General features: G+C 36.1%; 1 protein-coding gene across 1 annotated transcript in view; it reads left to right on the forward strand.

Moving 5' to 3' along the window:
* The window catches only part of crhr1 (corticotropin releasing hormone receptor 1), a 96,253-nt gene that overhangs the window by 17,222 nt on the left and 58,241 nt on the right, over positions 1-20,790 (forward strand). The window contains exon 3 of the mRNA XM_048197343.1: positions 2,734-2,819. Coding sequence (XP_048053300.1) covers positions 2,734-2,819 — 86 coding nt within the window. The remainder of the gene's footprint in view (positions 1-2,733; positions 2,820-20,790) is intronic.

A 20,790-nucleotide genomic window follows, 5' to 3' on the forward strand; every position in this document is an offset into this window, starting at 1 on the left:
AGCTCACCGGCTAAATACTTCTATGTATTTTGGGGAAAATTTCATAAATCCGACAGATCTGAATTGTGGTGCCAACTCATTGATTGACAAAACACATTCACTTCCACATATTTTACAAAATTCATGATAGTTTGTGAATATTTTGAATAAAAAAGGAAACATTATATAAATGCGATATACCTACACATCTGTCTGCTTCATGACACGTCTCCAAAGAATTAAAGGTGCCCTGGAACTTTTTTTGAAAAAGATGTAATATAAGTCCAAGGTGTCCCCTGAATGTGTCTGTGAAGTTTCAGCTCAAAATACTGCATAGATTTTTTTTAATTCATTTTTTTAACTGCCTATTTTGGGGCATCATTATAAATGAGCCGATTCAGGGTGTGTGGCCCTTTAATTCTCGTGCTCCACGCCCCAAGAGCTCGCGCTTGCCTTGAACAACATAAAAAAAGTTCACACAGCTAATATAACCCTCAAAATGGATCTTTACAAAGTGTTCGTCATGCAGCATGTCTAATCGCGCAAGTACAGTGTTTATTTTGATGTTTACATTGATTCTTAATTTGAGGCCGTGCTCCGTGGCTAACAGCTAATGCTACACTGTTGGAGAGATTTATAAAGAATGAAGTTGTGTCTATGCATTATACAGACTGCACATGTTTAAAAATGAAAATAGCGACGGCTCTTGTCTCCGTGAATACAGTAAGAAACGATGGTAACTTTAACCACATTTAACAGTACATTAGCAACATGCTAACGAAACATTTAGACAGACAGTTTACAAATATCACTAAAAATATAATGTTATCATGGATCATGTCAGTTATTATTGCTCCATCTGCCATTTTTCGCTATTGTCCTTGCTTGCTTACCTAGTCTGATGATTCAGCTGTGCACAGATCCAGACGTTACTGGCTGCCCTTGTGTAATGCCTTTCATAATGTTGGGAACATGGGCTGGCATATGCAAATATTGGGGGCGTACATATTAATGATCCTGACTGTTACGTAACAGTTGGTGTTATGTTGAGATTCGCCTGTTCTTCTGAGGTCTTTTAAACAAATGAGATTTATATAAGAAGGAGGAAACAATGGAGTTTGAGACTCACTGTATGTCTTTTCCATGTACTGAACTCTTGTTATTTAACTATGCCGAGGTAAATTCATTTTTTGAATCTAGGGCACCTTTAATACGTTCCTAAATAACGGTCGCCTTAAACTCACGCTGGGGGCTCAGCTAGAATATAGAGCCCCCAGAATATAGATACATTACAATATAGATTTAGTTTGCAATTTGGATTATTTTTATAAGATCCCATGAGTCCTGATAAATGCAGTTTCTACTTCTGAAGTGATTCTTCTATAAAAACCACCACTTTCTCACATAACACAGTGAAGCAGCCCTGCATTGTGAATTATTGATTCTCGAGCCATCGATATCAACCAATTCAGCACTACCGCCATGGACAGCACCCGGTAATGTCGCACTTAAGAAACGTTGATTCTAAGGTATAGTTTGGGGAACACGCCTAGAAAAGGTATATCTTCAGTTAAGGTAGGCTATACCTTTGTCTTCGTAGCGAGCTAAGAGACAACGTTGTCGGGAAATCCAGCCCAGAAAGGTAGTTAAAAACATGGTTAAAATAGTCAACATGACTACAGTGGTTCAACCTTAATGTTATGAAGTGACGAGAATATTTTTTGTGCGCAAAAACAAAACAAAAATAACGACTTTATTCAACAATTTGAACATTATTGGCCGGGTCCTGTGTCAGTATCAGATGCATGCGTCGTGCCGCTCTCTTGTTCAGCTTCGGCCAATACTGAGTTGGCTTAAGACATAACAAACTGTTATTAATGTGTGGTTTTCATGTTATTGAGAAAGTCAGTCTGGTTTAAGTATCTGTTAGCCTTGAACTGGAGAGATCCTAGAAGCATAATGCAATACAAACCCCATTTCCAACCTACTGTGGTGTGAGACGCTTGGATTGTTTCTGCAGGAGTGTAATATAAGTGTCTTTGGATAAAATGCTCATGGCTCTTCTGTATTTCAACATTTCTGTCAGCAGAGTTCTGGAGTGCTCAGTGAAAATAGCTGTGCCCCAGATTCTCATGTTGTTGGATTTCAAACTGTTTTATGGGATTTTGAAAACTTTTACCAGATCTAACAAAAGCTGTTCAAAGCACAATATAAGCCTTGTAGAGGAAATGTACCACAGTGAAATGGGAAACCACTGAAATGGAAATGGGAAATGAAACCTAAAATCACTTTTTCATTCATACATACCTGCACCCATGACTGATTTTTTACCAAAGATGTTTTATGTTTCAGAAGATGTTTGTAAACCAAAATTGAGCGAATTCAGTGTTGTGTTATACTTCATGTCGCTGCACAGTATGGGGGGTTGAGGGGGGTTTGTAAATCAGTTTTATGTGAGACTAGATTTTTACCACAAAGTTAAGGTTAAACAGATATCCATGCTAAGGTCAAACCTACGTGCACTATGAGATCAGATATTGATTGACGCCCTATTGACATTCTTAGTGTTTTGGATCATATTGCATAACTTGAATTATGTAATGAATTACATACCATGCATGAAGAAGGACAGAAGTGACAGATCTGTCCGCAGATGTTCAGAATAAACATTATATAAACTAGTTACAGTATTTGCCTTAGAAATTTAATATGGTGGGGATCAGTCAATAACCAATGTGATTTTTTTCCCCCCAGATAATGTGTACAGAGAATGTCTTGCTAATGGCACCTGGGCAAAGAAGGGAAACTACTCCCAATGTCAGGAAATCCTCAACGAGGAGGTATGTGGTTGAACTTTATTAAATTAATAAAAAATACATTCATACCATTATTTCATAATGATACATGATACATTTTTTTTCTAATAATCTTTGTTTAATTTGAATAACATATACAGTGGGGTCAAAAAAGTCTGAGACCACATTCACAATCTCAGTTAGTATAATTCATTTTAACCTGAAAATAAAGATTTATAATGAAGTTTATAATAAGTGCAGGGATTAAATTAGTTTTGTAGGCCAACTCTCAACAAAAACTCAATAGGATTTTTCCATTGACTTTTGGATTATATTATTATGTGACTAACAAAAGTTTATGATTCTTAGACATTTTGTTCATCAAGATAATCTTTACAAATGAACACAACATTTGTAAATTTTGAAGCTTAAATATACTCTGCAAAAGTCAAATGCTAAATGTAGGTTATTAACAAACTACACCTCAGACACATGGCTTCAACATCATCATCACTAAGCTTCCGAAAACATTTTTTAGTCCTGAAAGTTCGAGTGGTGATAATTTGCAAGAGCACAATTATAAACACAACGAGGCTGAGAAAGTGAACTAGTAAGAAGATGAGTTTATCTGTTCGGCTGATGACGTTTAACATCTGCGACAATCACATTTTACAAAACAAGTAAAAAAAAATAAAAATAATAAAAAATAAAATCAGAGCTTTTGTATTGCTGATGTAAATTATACCATGGTCTGTATGAATACAGACTTCTGATTGGCTGGAAGATGTGCAATAAAAACGTTTAATGCACAAGTCAGTTTAATCACCATTCTATATTAATGCGCTGTTTTCATTGAAACACACAGAGAAACATTTAGGAGCACAGAAACTATCAACGCTGCCCCACGACTTTTATTTATATAATAGCTTCACTACTGAATCGCTTCATTACATTTCTCAGCAACAAGGGGGTAACATCAAGTAATTAATTAAACTTGTTTCATTGTACAGAGATGCTGAACAGATGCAGGTAATTCAAACAGGTAATTCAATAATTAATTCAAATAAATGCTATAATTCATTCATTTAAATAAATGTAATCTTAAGCACTACTTTATCTCTGTGTCTGATTTAAAGCTGACAGAATGCTAGCTCTAAGGAACCGTAACTGACAAAAATAACCATAATTTTTACCCTTCCAGTCAAATATTGCACTGTAAACAGCTTTAAATCATCAATGCTGCCTAATGACCATGGTATAATTGAGATAACTCATGGCTATATGTGCAATAAATGATTTGAATGCACTGCAAGTGATTATTTGATTCTTTGCCTCCACATCATGCATTAAAATCATTTAATGCACAGCTAACTAGCCGTGGACGTGAAAATGTCTTGAGTTTGTGTTCACCACAGACCTTATTTCAAGCATTTAACCAAAAACCCATACAAAAACCCCACTGACTTTATGATGATGAATCCGGCATACATCATCCCTGCATCACTCTAAGGTTTTAAATTGATTATAATATGGTTTTTAGTTGAAGGATTTGGATAAAAGTAATCAAATAATAATAATTTAAGAAAGTATAACATTTCTAGATTACTAGGCAAATTTGACACTGACACTGTGAACATCTTTGTACAAAAGGTCAGATGTTCTTTCTTCCATAGCAGAAAATAAAAAGCACATACTGCTCATAATATAATTATAATAAAAATGATTGTATTAAATAAGATTTAATAATGAAATAACGCTAAATAGAAGCATTTTCACTTGTGGCCTTAGACATTTAGACTCCATACATACACAGTCCATGCGTTCTTGTTGAGAGTTGTCACTTGAAATCTTTAGCAAGACTGTCATTTGACCTTCATAGACAGACATGGTTTGCTTTTTATTTGCAGCTTATCTTTATGCTGTTTTATGTGTTTCAAATGTTCCAGCTGGATACTGGTTGGCAAAGTTAGTTAGATTCTTGGATATAAATAGCAAATGCACTCATAACTGGCTATTTTGTTATATCATTTTTTTTTTTTTTTTATGCAGTGTGTATACTGTATGTACTGCATTAAATTGATTCCTTTTTTAAAAAAAAAAAAAAAAAGTCTTTAATGCTTTAAAAGTGCATTTTTAAGAATGTACATACATTTTATTAAAAATGAAACATATAATTCAGTAAAAAAACTAACAAAAAAACAAAACAACATTATTATACATTGCCATGTATATATCAGCCATCCTCCTAAATCTTGATTAATTGTATTATTTTGACTTTTAGTATACAGCATCCAAACCAATTGTAGTTTACTTGAATGTCTTTGCGGGTGACTCTCTCTCTGAAACACAGGCATCACTGTTAGACAGAGACATTAATGCTGCACGTCTACAAGATTCATTAGCTGTCCTGTGGTGTAACAGAAGTAACATGGGAGGATTAATAATGTATGGACTTTTATCTTTTCTCAAAGGAAGCAATTTAACCAGGCATGCTAAGCCTTTGTTCACACAGGGTTGGCGCAAAAGGAAATCGCTCATCCAATCGTCCCAAGTCGGACGGAGGAGTGGGCTAGCAAGGATAATGCTCAGATTTATATTTAGACAGCAGGGAGGGCTTCCACCACAGCTAGTGGCTTACTGGAGCATGTGATTACCACTAGATGCAGTTTTTTAACTTGAGATTTTTAGCATCACTACTGAGAGCACTGTTGGAATTCATATGTATTGAATTTTAAACTAGAAAAGAGCCCCTTAATCATGTCATGCTGTTAATGTGTGATCTGCCAAAGGCATTGTTTAGTACCGTAGATAGTAGCTTTATCCAGGCAAGTTGGGTATTGTGGTGGTCATGCAGGACATGTAGAGTAGGTTCAATTCTGTCTGGTCTTACCAGTAATTTTTTTAATGTATTTATTTTTTAAATAATATATGTATATATTATATTTTATAAAAATATAAATGTATATAATATATTTTCTAACAAAATAGAAGAGACTGAGGCCATTTGTCACACATAGTCAAGCAATTTACACCGATCAGGCATAACATTATGAGCACTGACAGGTGAAGTGAATAACACTGATTATCTCTTCATCTGTTAGTGGGTGGGATAAGTGAACATTTTCTCCTCAATTTGATGTGTTAGAAGCAGGAAAAATGGGCAAGCTTAAAGATTTGAGCGAGTTTGACAAAGGTCAAATTGTGATGGCTAGACGACTGGGTCAGAGCATCTCCAAAACTGCAGCTCTTGTGGGGTGTTCCCAGACTGCAGTCGACAGTGTCTATCAAAAATGGTCCAAGGAAGGAACAGTGGTGTACTGGCGACAGGGTCATGGGCGGCCAAGGCTCATTGATGCACGTGGGGAGTGAAGGCTGGCCCGTGTGGTCCGATCCAACAGACGAGCTACTGTAGCTCCAATTGCTCAAGAAGTTAATGCTGGTTCTGGTAGAAAGGTGTCAGAATACACAGTGCTTCACGGTTTGTTGCATATGGGGCTGCATAGCTACAGACCAGTCAGGGTGCTCATGCTGACCCCCGTCCACCACCGAAAGCGCCAACAGTGGGCACGTGAGCATCAGAACTGGACCACGGAGCAATGGAAGAAGGTCTGGTCTGATGAATCACGTTTTCCTCTACATTACATGGATGGCCGGGTGGCTCCAGGATACACTATGGGACGAAGGCCAGCCGGTGAAGGCAGTGTGATGCTTTGGGCAATGTTCTTCTAGGAAACCTTGGGTCCTGCCATCCATGTGGATGTTACTTTGACACGTACCACCTACCTAAGCATTGTTGCAGTCCATGTACACCCTTTCATGGAAACTGTATTCTATGGTGGCTGTGGCCTCTTTCAGCAGGATAATGTGCCCTGCCACAAAGGAATGGGTTGAGGAGCACAACAACAAGTTTGAGGTGTTGACTTGGCCTCCAAATTCACTCAATCCATTCGAGCATCTGTGGGATGTGACGAACAAACAAGTCATATCCATGGAGGTCTCACCTCGAAACTTACAGGACTTAAAGGATCTGCTGCTAACATCTTGGTGCAGATACCACTGCACACCTTCAGGGGTCTAGTGTAGTCCATGCCTCGATGGGTCAGGGCTGTTTTGCCAGCAAAAGGGGGACCAACACAATATTACGAAGGTGGTCATAATGTTATGCTTGATCGTTGTTTATCTCAAATTTTTATTGTCACGTGTGATTTAAATGTAATTTAACCAGGCATGCTAAGCCTATTGTCCACATAGGGCTGGTAAAAAGAGAAATCACTTGTCCAATCGTCCCAATTTGCAAATTAATTATAACTTTGTTGGCCAAAGTAGTGCTTGATATTTTTGAATGCTACCATTTGCATTTTTGCTTTCACAATTTTCTTTATGCCCTTAATTAAAATATCTAAAACTTGGCATGGTTTCATTATGACAACTTTCTTAATGGTGATGAGTGTTCTAGAAAAAGGATAGGAAAAGAATTAAATGTGCCATTTCGATGTTTAATTTTAAGCCCCATTAAACAATGTAACAATGCTCAAGTTCAGGGAAGGAGGAGGAGGGAACCAGCAAATGATGAACATAACGTTAATGACAAAATAAACATAAACAACAAAACAAGTAAGCGACAGCCCCTCATGGACGACTCCCGGAACACCAAAATAAAGCTTGTTCAAACATCAAATCAAACATATGTCCACAAAACAGGCTCATTGGAAAAAACGTTCCTGTGTCAACATTTTTGCAAAACAAAATACATACCAATATGTACTGTACATATGACTGCAGTTTCTAACAGAAATTAACACTAGTAATTATTGACAGATTTTTCATTTTTGGGTGAACTAACCCTTTAAGTCATAACTTTTTGCACATTGACTGAAAGAGGAAAAGAGTGCAAAAAATGTCAGAATCAAGTAAAGCAGGGTTACCAGGGCTTTGGTATCTTAGCTTAAAAGCACAACAGTGGTACTCAGAGGTACAGCAGTCTTTAAGCCTTTCTGCACTAAGACAGAGTCCCCAGTGGCCCGCCTGGCATTTGGTAAGTCCTTGCTGAAGAATATTTTAAATCAGAAGAGCTAAATAAATGCTTATACTTCAACTTTTATTTGGGTTATTGCTCCCCCTGCTCTTCTATAATTGTGTCTGACTATTTTGGTCTGTGAAGAGTACTTCAAGACAGGGATGTGCTCAGACATTTTGAGGGGCAGTGGCCCAAACCAAGTAAAAGGGCAAATGGGCAAGTTTTGAGTCATTTTTAATAATTTTGGTGGCATTTATGCCCCATGCTTCTGTTAATTTCTGATCCTCGTTTTAATTATCTTTTCGCTTAGGGATACACTACTAGATTAAAAGACTACTGAAACATAATATGGCCTACCGTTTTTAAAGATTTCTCCATTCAATAAATTTTATGCATGTTTCTGCATGTTTATAATTAATTTGTGTCACAATGTGTTGCTTGCTGAGTTCCGTTCAGTGTGAGCCATGCAGCAAAAAATCACCCTCACCAGAGTGAGGACAAGTCGAGTTAACAAGACTTAAAAAGCTTGTGTCGATCTGTCATTCACAGCCCAAAACTAAAATGAATGCTAATAGATTAATCAATATTTTTTTGCTTGCTAGCACACCAATACCGCAGACTTTTATTTAACCGTGAAATGCAGAAATCGTATCGCATTAATATATTAATAATGAAGCACTGTTCTCCTCTTGTCCACTTGTACACAGACAAGTTCAATAACCAAGGAGCAAAACACTACCAACTTTGTCAAGGAGTTTCTGCAGATTGTGTAAAATGGATGAGTGAAGGGGTGCGAGCGAGAAATGGAACCCCCGGAGTGGATCTAGAGCAGCTGAGTCATTACAGAATGCATTTAGTGCGGATTGAAATCCACCCTGCTCATATACAGTACTCTGCCTGCTGGAGGATCATTTCAGCCCATGAAGCCAAGGGGGCAGTGGCCCATAGCCACTCCCCTGTTCCTGTCCCTGCTTTGAAGACACATGCTGTTGCCTGGTCACCCTCAGCAAACTGTTGTTGTGAAGTCTTTGGCATCACTCGGCAACCAGTTGAGAACCATGTTTTAGCAGGATGAAAAAACGATTCAATACAGAATGAACACTGATGATGATGCCATTCAAATTCAAATTAAATTAGAAATAGAAACAGAAGGCAATGAAGCTCATAGAGAGAGACCGTCTGCTCTCAGCCAAGCAGCAGAGTTTATCAAGCCAGATTTGTTCACAAAATCAACATATGATTTGGAAAGCAAATTTCCCAGACCGCATCTCCTTGACAATTAACAAAAATCTCTTTACCATGAGAAAATGTATTAAGTCGGTTGTTCAACATTAGCTGCACCATAAAGCCAAATACATTACTATGCATTGTGGGTGCAAAGTGTGACATTAAAATTACCTTGTGAAATGCAGCGAAAATGTGTAACAGGAGTGTCAAATGATGCTATTAATTTAATACAAACAATTATTAAAAACTTCTAAAGCTACTTTTTGAAATTTCTGTACTGTGAGTTACTTTTCTGCCAAAATAATGCATACTTTGCGGGCTTTTTTCAGCAAATATTGATATATGTGATTAATTGCAATTAATGTAGTTAATCAGCATATTATATAATATCAATTGACACCTTAAAGGGTTAGTTCACCCAGAAATGAAAATTCTGTCAGTAATTACTCACCCTCATGTCTTTTCACACCCGTAAGACCTTCGTTCATCTTCAGAACACAAATTAAGATATTTCTGATGAAATCTGATGGCTCAGTGAGGCCTGTATTGCAAGTTAATTTACACTTTCAAACACCCAGAAAGGTACTAAAGTTATATTTAAAAGTTTATGTGACTACAGTGGTTCAACCTTAATGTTATGAAGCAACGAGAATACTTTCTTGCGCCAAAAAACAAAATAACAACTTTATTCGACAATATCTAGTGATGGATGATTTCAAAACACTGCTTCATGAAGCTTCGAAGCTTTACGAATCTTTTGTTTCATATCAGTCGTTCAGAGCATGAATCAAACTGTTAAAGTCACGTGAACCATTGAAATTTCGAAACACTTATGACATAACGAAGCCTCGTTTACTGAAATCACGTGACTTTGGCAGTTTGAGATCGTTTGATACACGCTCCAAACCACTGATTCGAAACAAAAGATTCGTAAAGCTTCGAAGCTTCATGAAGCAGTGTTTTGAATTTGCCCATCACTAGATATTGTTGAATAAAGTCGTAATTGTTTTTTGGTACACAAAAAGTATTCTCGTCACTTCTTAACATTAAGGTTGAACCACTGTAGTCACATGAACTGTTTTAAATATAACTTTAGTACCTTTCTGGGTGTTTGAAAGTGTAAATTAACTTGCTTTCAATACAGGTCTCACTGAGCCATCAGATTTCATCAAAAATATCTTAATTTGTGTTCCAAAGATGAATGAAGGTCTTACAGGTGTGGAACGACATGGGGGTGAGTAATTCATGACAAACATTTTTGGGTGAACTAACCCTTTAAAAACAGCTGTAACATATTTTCAGAAACATTCTGAAAGAATCAGATTCTCTGTGATGTAGAGTTTTACTGAATGGGGCTTGTTTGTGTTAAAGAATGCTTTTATGCCATTCATTATAATTTAGTGTCGAACCGTGAGCTGTGTGCTTTAGAAGCAAATCACAGCATGATGTATTCATTCATGTCACAGTAGTATTTAGCAATAACAAACGTTAGCTAAACCCGAGGTGATGATTGCTTTTTAGCACTTCAGCTTTTGAGAGAAACAACAACAAAATCAATTTTTTTGGGATTTGAAAACAATTAAAGCAAATAAAAAGCAGTTGCAATTATCCACTATAGTGATATTTATGTGATACACACAATTCTGCATGCATGCCAACTGGCACAAGGTGCAGCTGGGACATGTGACAGATCCTATGTAGTCTAAAACCACCCACTTACCTACAATATCTCACACACACAAAATGCCAGGCAGACGTGCGTTAGCTGCCCGCTATCTGTGCCATCTGTTTCCTGCGGGATTGTTGATTTAATAATTAATAAGTTCGCTCACATAGGAGAACATGTGGTGACTCCGTGGTGCTCACAGCTTAGGCAAATGTGGAAATGGAGTCAGCAGGGGAGGCAGCACTTGCGTGGGTTTCGTCCTGGGGGATGTACTCGGCCAGGCAGGTTGAATAAATCTACAATCGCTGCACTCAAGGCTGAAAAAAAAAAAAAGACTGAGAGATGCTGCAGTGTGGCAGCTGTCATGGAATTCAAGCAGAATGGACTGGCTTTCATAGACATTTTTTATATGTATATATAATGATAATGTTTACTTTTGACAGTAGATGAATGTTTCTGCAGCTACAGGCACTTTTGTGTAGGGGTTGATTTTTATTTAACAGATTTTAACTATTTTGTTTAAGGCATCTGCTATCTACACTAAGTGAAACTAACCCTACCTACCCGATAAATACTTTATTATTAAACACTCGTTAGGCACTTTATTCACTTTCCAAATATTTTCTTCATTTTTATAAAAAATAAATGCCTTTCTGATTTGATTTGTGATGGGAAAAGGGAGAAGAGCGAGTTCAGCAAAAGGTAGATTCAAACTCGTGTCGATCGTGTCTAAAGCTACTTCCATGCACTATAGCAAGCTACATTAAGTTCTTGGAAACTTTTCATATGCCATTTAGACCCATACTTTCAGGGCCCTATTTTAACGATCTAAACGCATGGTCTAAAGTGCACTTAGGGCATGTCCGAATCCACTTTTGCTAGTTTAAGGACGGGAAAAATGGTCGACGTGCCCGACGCATGGTCTAAAATGGTTGTCCCTATTCTCTTAGTTGGTAATGGGTGTGTTTTGGGCGTAACGTGCAATAAACCAATCAGAGTCTCATCACCCATTCATTTTAAAAGCCAGTTGTGCTCGCGCCATGACGTATTCGCTATTTACATGGTGGAATTTGCAAGTGGAAAAACTGAACGCTTCTCTAGCTAGGAAACAAATCTGCTCATGCGCGAGGTTAAAGCACGAGCCAACCATATACGGGAAAAGCGTTTTTATCTTTAAGCACACAATAATAATCTTTTACATTGTAATCCTTTAACCCTCTGGAGTCTGAGGCTGATTTGGGGCCTGGAGAAGTTTTGACATGCCCTGACATTTGTGCTTTTTTCAGTTGTTCATAAACATATTAATGACACAAGTGCCATTACACTGTATTCAGCACAAACTAGGCTACCATAATATGTGAGGAACATGTGTGTACATGTTTGTGTTTTTGAAGGAATAACGTTTATGCGTGGTTACTGAAAAAACAAAAAACTTAAGTCACTGATATAAGGCCAATAAAAGTATATTAAATCTGTGTTCACAAGACTTTTGGGTATTGAAGGTTGTAGACTAGAGTTTTTGCTTCAAAATTATGTAAAAATTATGCTGACTACTCTTTCATTTATAACAATATACTGATTTAGTTTTTGTAAGACACTTTTTGCCAAGAAACACGGTATGCGAGGAGGCGTGAATCTCCATGAATAATGGCTCATTCTCACCTGTGAAGACAAAAGAATTGAATAGTAATGACCTGAAAAGACTTGCATATTAATGAGGCATTTCAGTCAGGTAGGCTGTGAAAAAAAACTTCTGTGATGTCTCAAGCTCATCATGGTATATGAAACATACAGAAAATTTTATTACAATATAAAATAATGGTTTTATATTATACTTTAAAATATAATGTATTTCTGTGATGCAAAGAGTCTGAATATAGGCTTTTAGTTTAAAAGCATGCACATTTGGAGAAATATAGGATTCTCATATGTTTATGTCAATTTTCTATACAGAGGAGTTATTTTTTATTTAATATTCATTGTTATCTCTATGAGCGCTGGTGTTTGCAATTCATACTGCAGTCGGAGGCGCTCTGTGCATTTTAGTCCACAAATTCACCTAAGAAGAAGACGATATTCCATGAATGGTGTTTACCAATTCATACTACAGCCGGAGGGCGCTAAAGAAACAAAAACTCACTTAAAACTTATCAATAGAAGAAAACAAACAGGAATTTACTGAATGTCTTCCAGAGATCGCTAACCATGGCTTTTTCATCCAGATAAACAATTTTCAAGGCAATAAATACACGATTGAGATGATGAATGCATGTGTTGTCTCTGAATTTGCCTGTGAATAGCGCTGGCTCCGTGGGTGTGGCCGCATTAGTGGGTAATGAGCTGAATCACGGACTTCTGACATGGCTCTCTTTTCATACAGATTACATAAACACAGAATGTTTGTTTTCGATTTGACTTGCACGATTTAAAACCTGACATTTCAACGTTTTGTTAGACATAAGTATGCATTTTTTGTGATTAGTATTCACTAAGTTACACTTCATTTTCTGAGAACTATCAGATTGGACTTCGTTCAGAGGGAGATGAGAGATCACGCATCATGTTAGTTTTCTTTATTTTACAAAAAGCACAACATTGTGTTTTTACTCTGAGTGTACACAAATAAAAGAAGATATTCTATAGTTTCAATTGATATATTACTTATGTCTCTATGACAAGAAATGACGGAGTATTTTAAGTCTGTTTTGCTGCAATGTGAAAAAAACCCTGCAAAACACGCCGGAGCGTTTTCAGACCTCAGAGAGTTAAAGAGCATTATGTAGTAATATGCCCCTATAGGCGGGTGCACAACGCACGTACACTCTGCATATTACACATGCAGCAGCACACAAACATGCCATATATATAAAAATTAACACTCTGAGGTCTAAAAACGCGCCGGCGCGTTTTGCAGGTTTTTTTTCACATTGCAGCAAAACAGACTTAAAATACTCTGTCATTTTTTGTCATAGAGACATAAGTAATACATCAATTGGAACTATAGAATATCTCCTTTTATTTGTATACACTCAGAGTAAAAACAAAATGTTGTGCTTTTTGTAAAATAAAGAAAACTAACATGATGCGTGATCTCTCATCTCCCTCTGAACGAAGTCCAATCTGATAGTTCTCAGAAAATGAAGTGTAACTTAGTGAATACTAATCACAAAAAATGCATACTTATGTCTAACAAAACGTTGAAATGTCAGGTTTTAAATCGTGCAAGTCAAATCGAAAACAAACATTCTGTGTTTATGTAATCTGTATGAAAAGAGAGCCATGTCAGAAGTCTGTGATTCAGCTCATTATCCACGCCCATGGAGCCAGTGCTATTCAGACGCAAATTCAGAGGCAATACATGCATTCATCGTCTCAATCGTGTATTTATTGTCTTGAAAAGTGTTTATTTGGATGTTAAAGCAATGGTTAGCGATCTCTAGAAGACATGCCGTTAGTTCCTAGTTCCTTCTTTATATTATGAATTTGTGGACTAAAGGTGTAAAGAGCGCCCTCCGGCTGCAAGTATGAATTAAAAATACCATTCCTGAAATGTCCTCTTCTTCTTTAGAATAATTTGTGGACTAAAGGTGTACAGAGAGCGCCCTCCGGCTGCAAGTATGAATTAAAAACACAGTATCCAGCACTCATAGTGATGACAATAAATATTATTTCTCAGTATAGAAAATTGACATAAATATATAAGAATCCATCAATATTTCTCCAAATGTGCATGCTTTTAAGCTAAAAGCCTATATGAAATGCCATAGAGGTAACATAATTGTTCAGACACTTTGCATCACAGAAATACATTATATTTTAAAGAATATAATAGAATACCATTATTTTAAATTGTAATAATATTTCACAGTATTGCTGTTTATGATGAGCTGAGACATTATTACAGAGGGTTTTTTTCACAGCCTACCTGACTGAAAGGCCTCATTAATATGCAAGTCATTTCAGGTCATTATTATGTGATTCTTTTGTCTTCTCAGGTGTAAATGGCCCATTATTCATGCAGATTCACGCCTCCACGCATACTGTGTTTCTTGACAAAAAGTGTCTTACAAAAACTAAATCAATATATTGTTTTATATGAAGGAGTAGGCAGCATAATTTTTACATAATTCTGAAGCAAAAACTCTAGTCTACAACCTCCAATAGCCAAAAGTCTTGTGAACACAGATTTAATATACTTTTTTTGGCCTTATTTCAGTGACTTAAGTTTTTGTTTTTTCAATAAACACGCATAAACATTATTCCTTCAAAAATACAAACATGTACATACATGTTCCTCACATATTATTGTAGCCTAGTTTGTGCTGAATACAGTGTAATGACACTTTTGTCATTTATATGTTTATGAACAACTGAAAAAAGCACAAATGTCAGGGCATGTCAAAACTTCTCCAAGCCCCAAATCAGCCTCAGACTCCAGAGGGTTAAATAACAAATCAAATATCGCGCCATTGACTTTAGACCAGGTTTCAGTTGGTCAGTGGCACAGTCAGTTGCCTCAAAATAGTAACGCACCAACAATGCACCTGAACACACCAGCACGCTCATGGGCGCACAAATGGGTGCAAATGCATTTTCTATTTAAACAACGTGGCGCAGGACATGAAAATGATGACTGCGTTGGGCTGAAATAGCTGCATTGCACCGGGTATGATAGGGCCCTTAATCTTAAAATACAAAAATCCATCATAAAATGTTATTTTTTACACCACACTGAACAATTTTCAAAACAAAGGACCAAGACATTTTATTCCAAAAATATTTCAAATATAATTTCCACCACAAAATGAAATGGCATTTGTTCTCAAATGTTCAGGTGAAAAAAAATGACAGAATATGTAAGCTGATGGGCACTGTTAGTTTGTTCAAATAAATGTTAGTGTTTCTTTTAACAGGAGTGTCAAATTATGCTATTAATTTAATACAAACAATTATTAAAAACTTCTAAAGCTACTTTTTGAAATTTCTGTACTGTGAGTTGCTTTTCTGCCAAAATAATGCATACTTTGCAGGCTTTTTTCAGCAAATATTGATATATGTGATTAATTGCAATTAATGTAGTTAATCAGCATATTATATAATATCAATTGACACCTTAAAGGGTTAGTTTACCCAAAAATGAAATTTCTGTCATTAATTACTCACCCCCATGTCATTCCACACCCGTAAGACCTCCGTTCATCTTTGGAACACAAATTAAGATATTTTAACTGAACGCTTCTTTAGCTAGGAAACAAATCTGCTCATGCGCGAGGTTAAAGCACGAGCCAACCATCTACGTTTTTATCTTTAAGCACACAATAATAATCTTTTACATTGTAATCCTTTTATTTTTAATATTTGGCATGTTTGTGTGCTGTTGCATGTGTAATATGCAATTGTTCAGGTGAAAAAAAATGACAGAATATGTAAGCTGATGGGCACTGTTAGTTTGTTAAAATAAATGTTAGTGTTTCTTTTATCCATTGGACTAAAGTGCCCATAGTTCAAGAAACATCCAGTAACTGTCAGTCTTTTATGATGTGAAACGTTTTGATTTTAATAGGGAACCATTCCTTCTGCTACTATTGACAATCATTTAAAATGTTAAGGAATTTATTACCAGAATATTTTATTGCTCAACTGTTTTTCAAGTATCAAAACACTGAAGATGGCCAAGATCTTTTTCTCTCTCCTTTTCTCTCTCTCGGGAAATGCATAACTTTATTGTGTAACCTTTCTCAAACTCTCTGAATGTAAACGCTTGTGTGTTCCCCTTCAAAAGACTCAAAACATATTTTTGAAAACTAAGTTTGGAAGAGCCAGAGGTAGTCTGGAGATTGATTTAAGCAGTAAAAAGTCATTTACCTATGAGCCAAAAACATACAAACTAAATCACAGAAGCAGCACACAGCAGTCCAGTGTCTCAGAAATAATACGATTTCAATTTGAAACATTAAATGAATCACCACAGGCAGAGTGCAGCAAGTTAATGAAGGCCAGTGACCGGTTCAGGCCCTCTGAGGCACTCATGTCTAAAGACGCCCTTAATCCAATTGCACAATTTAATCATTACCTTCAGATGTTTAATGAGCCACAAGATTTTGAGGTCTTTCATATAACCGTTTTTTTTTTTTTTTTTTTTTTTTTTTAGTTTAGCATTTGTTTAAAAAAAGGCAAAGATTTCCAATATTACTTAAGAAATGTACATCTGAATGAAGTGTACCTTGTAGCAGGAAAGGAGATCATAGGGGATGGCATTAGATTTGATGGCGCCTAACCCTGATGAGCAATTGCCCTCAAACCACCTGGTTATGAGACAGAAACATGCAGAAGATCGGTGAAGTGGAGCATTAGCAGATTTGTTTCCTGTGGACTCTGTAAGTTATACCTGCTGATATTCCCATGAAAGAATCATTTTGCTTTCCCCCCAAAAAATGTTTTGGTGTACAGTTGTTAAAAGAAACTTTTTTTTTTCTTAGTGTGAAGTACATTTTAATAAATTTAAAGTGACGCTGTTATGCTTTTTCAGATATATTACACTCTAAAAAATGCTGGGTTGTTTCAACCCATGTTTGGGTCTAAACCTACGTATTATATGCATTATGCCAGCTCAAGGTTTTCATTGGCTGCCCGCAAATAATGTCTGCTTTGACCCACCCTCAAACAATGTAGTTGTAGTTGAGGCCTGGAAAAGTTTGGTTGGACATGTTGAGAAGACGGTGTTTTGACCTTGCATGTAAAACTATTGTAGGAGACCTCCAAAGCAAATTAGGAACCTTTAAAATAGCATAATAAGGGCACTTTAATAATCATTTTTCCACTATAAAGAACCTTTTCTGCAGTAAAAAAGGTTCCATGGATGTTAAAAGTTCCTCAGGAAACCATAAATGCTAACAAAGAAGCTTCATTCATGTCCTAAAATCCTTTTTAGTCTCACCGTATTTGCTTTTTCCAAGAGGAAATGTTGATTTATCCTGCTAGTAGTAGAATTTCCTGTGGATTTTGCACCGGAAATGTTTTCAAAAGCAGAATTACCCCATAAAAATTTATACTGTTGTAAAATATTACTGATGAAGTTTCCGTCTGCTTTGTAGTCATTTATGGACAGAAGTTCAAAAGCCACGACATCTCTTAAAGACGGTTTCCTCTTTTCAACTTCCTAAAGTATTTTGCAGGCTACATAGGTGCTAAGAATGCTGAACCCTCATGGTCTCTCAACACAAGAAAGCACTCTACAGAGGAAAGTGCAACAAGAGGGCATCGACAATGCGTCTTCCATTGCCTACAAGCTCCCTGCGGGGTCCGTAAGAGATAGGGTGCTAATGCAAGAATGTAGTCAGCCCCTTCCACAGCTAGCATCCACAGAGAACGGCCCACTTTTAGGTAGCATTTCTGTATTTAGTGAAGTAGAAATTTCCAAAAGCCCACAAGAGACTTTGCATTGTAAAAACACAAAATGACAGTAAAATTCGGTATGCGAATGTAAGCGCTCCCACAGGCTCATAGGCTGCGAATCCGTCTGGCTATAGACGACTCGTAGTCTAGCCAGGAGACAGCAGCATCCCGAGGGGGAACATTTTTCTCTGTATTGGTGAGCATGCCGTGGATGTGTTGGTGAGCTGAGCCTCCTCTTAAAATAGGGCAAACGTGATACAATGCAGGGATCAGGAGAGGCTGCTTTGAAGAGCCCTTCTCTCAGGATTTAGTTAAAAGAAGTGGCATCAGAGGGGGAGAGTGTGAACCCCTACTAATGCCCAGATCATTGAAAATGTGGAGGGTTCTTACAGTCCTTTAGTCTGTCAGTTGAAAGGGAAAGTTTAAAGGTGTGTAATTTCAGAACAGCACCGAACAGAATAGCAATAGTTTCGTTTAAACAGCCTGAATGGGCCGGACGTAATGCCATTGGCTCAACTACGAATACAGTCGGTCACATGCGCAGAATGTGCAGAAGAAGAAGAAGAAGAGATGAGCGATCGGTATGTTTACATGTCATCTGCAGAATTATTAGGCAAGTTTGTTTTTCTGATCATATTTTTTTTCAAGCACATTTTACCAATTCCAAACCACATCAATCTTAAATCTGTAAATTACACATAAGGTAGGTTTTGTATTAACTTCTCAATCTAATTATATAAAGTTAATTTTGTACTCCAATTAATTTTTGAAATATAATCCTTTACACAGTTACTGTCATAACTTGTTTTCATGACAAATTTATTTAAACATACATTAAATAATCAAGACATTACTAACAGGTAAAGTAAATATAATGAATAGACTAATATACACCGTGTGCAGAATTATTAGAGAAGTTGATTTTCTGATCTTTTTTTTTTTTTTTTTCAAGCACATCTTACCAATTCCAAACCACATCAATCTTAATAACTACTATTAATTTTGGATTTAAGCCCAAATTATTAAATTCATTTGCTGTTTATTTTTAGATGTAATAATCAATACTCAAAAAAAAAAAAAAAAAAAAAAACAAACAAAAAAAAAACATGTAAATTGCACATAAAGCAGGTTTTGTATTAACTTCTAAATCTAATTATTAAGTTAATTTTCTACTCCAATAATTTTTTGAAATATAATCATTTACATTACCTGTTAGTAATGTCTTGATTATTTAACGCATGTTTAAATAAATTTGTCATGAAAACTGTCATGTTATGACAGTAACTGTGTAAATGATTATATTTAAAAAATGAATTGGAGTCTAATTTTTTTTTATTATTATTTGAGTGTTGATTATTATATCTAAAAATAAATAGCAACTAAATGTAATTATTAATAATTTGGACTCTGTTGTTTTTAATTATAATTGAATTAATTTAAACACAGAGGCACATTTGTTCAAAAAAAAAGTTTAATAAAAAAAAAATATATATATGTTTAGTTTTTTTTTCCCTCTGCTGTACCGAGCCTGTAACAAACAGTGACATTAAAACCATATACAGTATAACGCACATTTTAAATAGTGATAATAAGAAATATTTTTTGAGTGCCTAATCAACATATTAAAATTATTTCTGAAGGACACTAAAGATTGAAGTATGGCATCAGTTTACAAGAATAAATAAAACTGTAAAATATTTTGAAAAAGTTTTATATTTAATCTAATAAATGCAGCTTTGGTGAGCTCAAATATATCAGAAATGTTTTTAAAAAACCCAACCCCAAATTTTTGAATGATGTTGGTAGAAATATGAATCCCCTATTTTTAAACTGTTAGTCCACACCAAAATGAAAATGTTGTCATCATTTACTCAACCTTATGAGATTCCAAACCTGTCCTCTTTTTAGAACAGAAAAGAATACAGTTTTAGATCAGAAAACAGTACATTTTGAATGTATTTTTCTTTATTTTTTTTGTGGTGGGGGTGGGATGGGTGTCCTCTGTTGTTGTCTTACATTATGAGGCCAAAACAGTGGAAACACTCTTCAAAATATCATTGTGTTTTCATATGAAGGCGTTGGAACATGAGGATAAGTAAATTGAGAATGAGAATGAATTTTCATTTTTTGTGTAAACTATCCCTTTAAAGGGTTAGTTCACCCAAAAGTGAAAATTCTGTCATTAAGTCGTTCCAAACCCGTTCGACTTTCGTTCATCTTCGGAACACAAATGAAGATCTTTTTAATGAAATCTGAGCGATTTCTGTTCCTCCATTGACAGTCTATGCAACTACCACTTTGACGCATTCAAAAAGTTCAAAGTTCGATCGCTTTATATCGCTTTTAATCTTTTAATCACATATAAACATTAGTCAACTCATAAATCACTTACGATAAACGGAAGCTCAAGCATGCTTGCTTGACATGCGAGAACCAATGAGGTTAATTTTTGTGTTACGCAGCACATTTGAGCTTCTGTTTATGTTCGCTGATCAAAGTTTATATGTAAATAAAAGCCTAAATTCAAAAAATTTGGCCTATCCACTCAATTCATATTGATTAGTTTTACGATCTCTTTATGAACTTTTTGAAGCGTCAAAACGTCTCGGTTACAAAGGTAACCCTCGTTCCCTGAAGGAGGGAACGGAGACGTACGTCGGACAGACCGACGAATAGGAATCTCGCTAGAGAGGCCAATCTACTTCGAGTGT

This window comes from Megalobrama amblycephala, linkage group LG1 (genome assembly GCF_018812025.1).
Source record: "Megalobrama amblycephala isolate DHTTF-2021 linkage group LG1, ASM1881202v1, whole genome shotgun sequence".
Lineage (NCBI taxonomy): Eukaryota > Metazoa > Chordata > Actinopteri > Cypriniformes > Xenocyprididae > Megalobrama > Megalobrama amblycephala.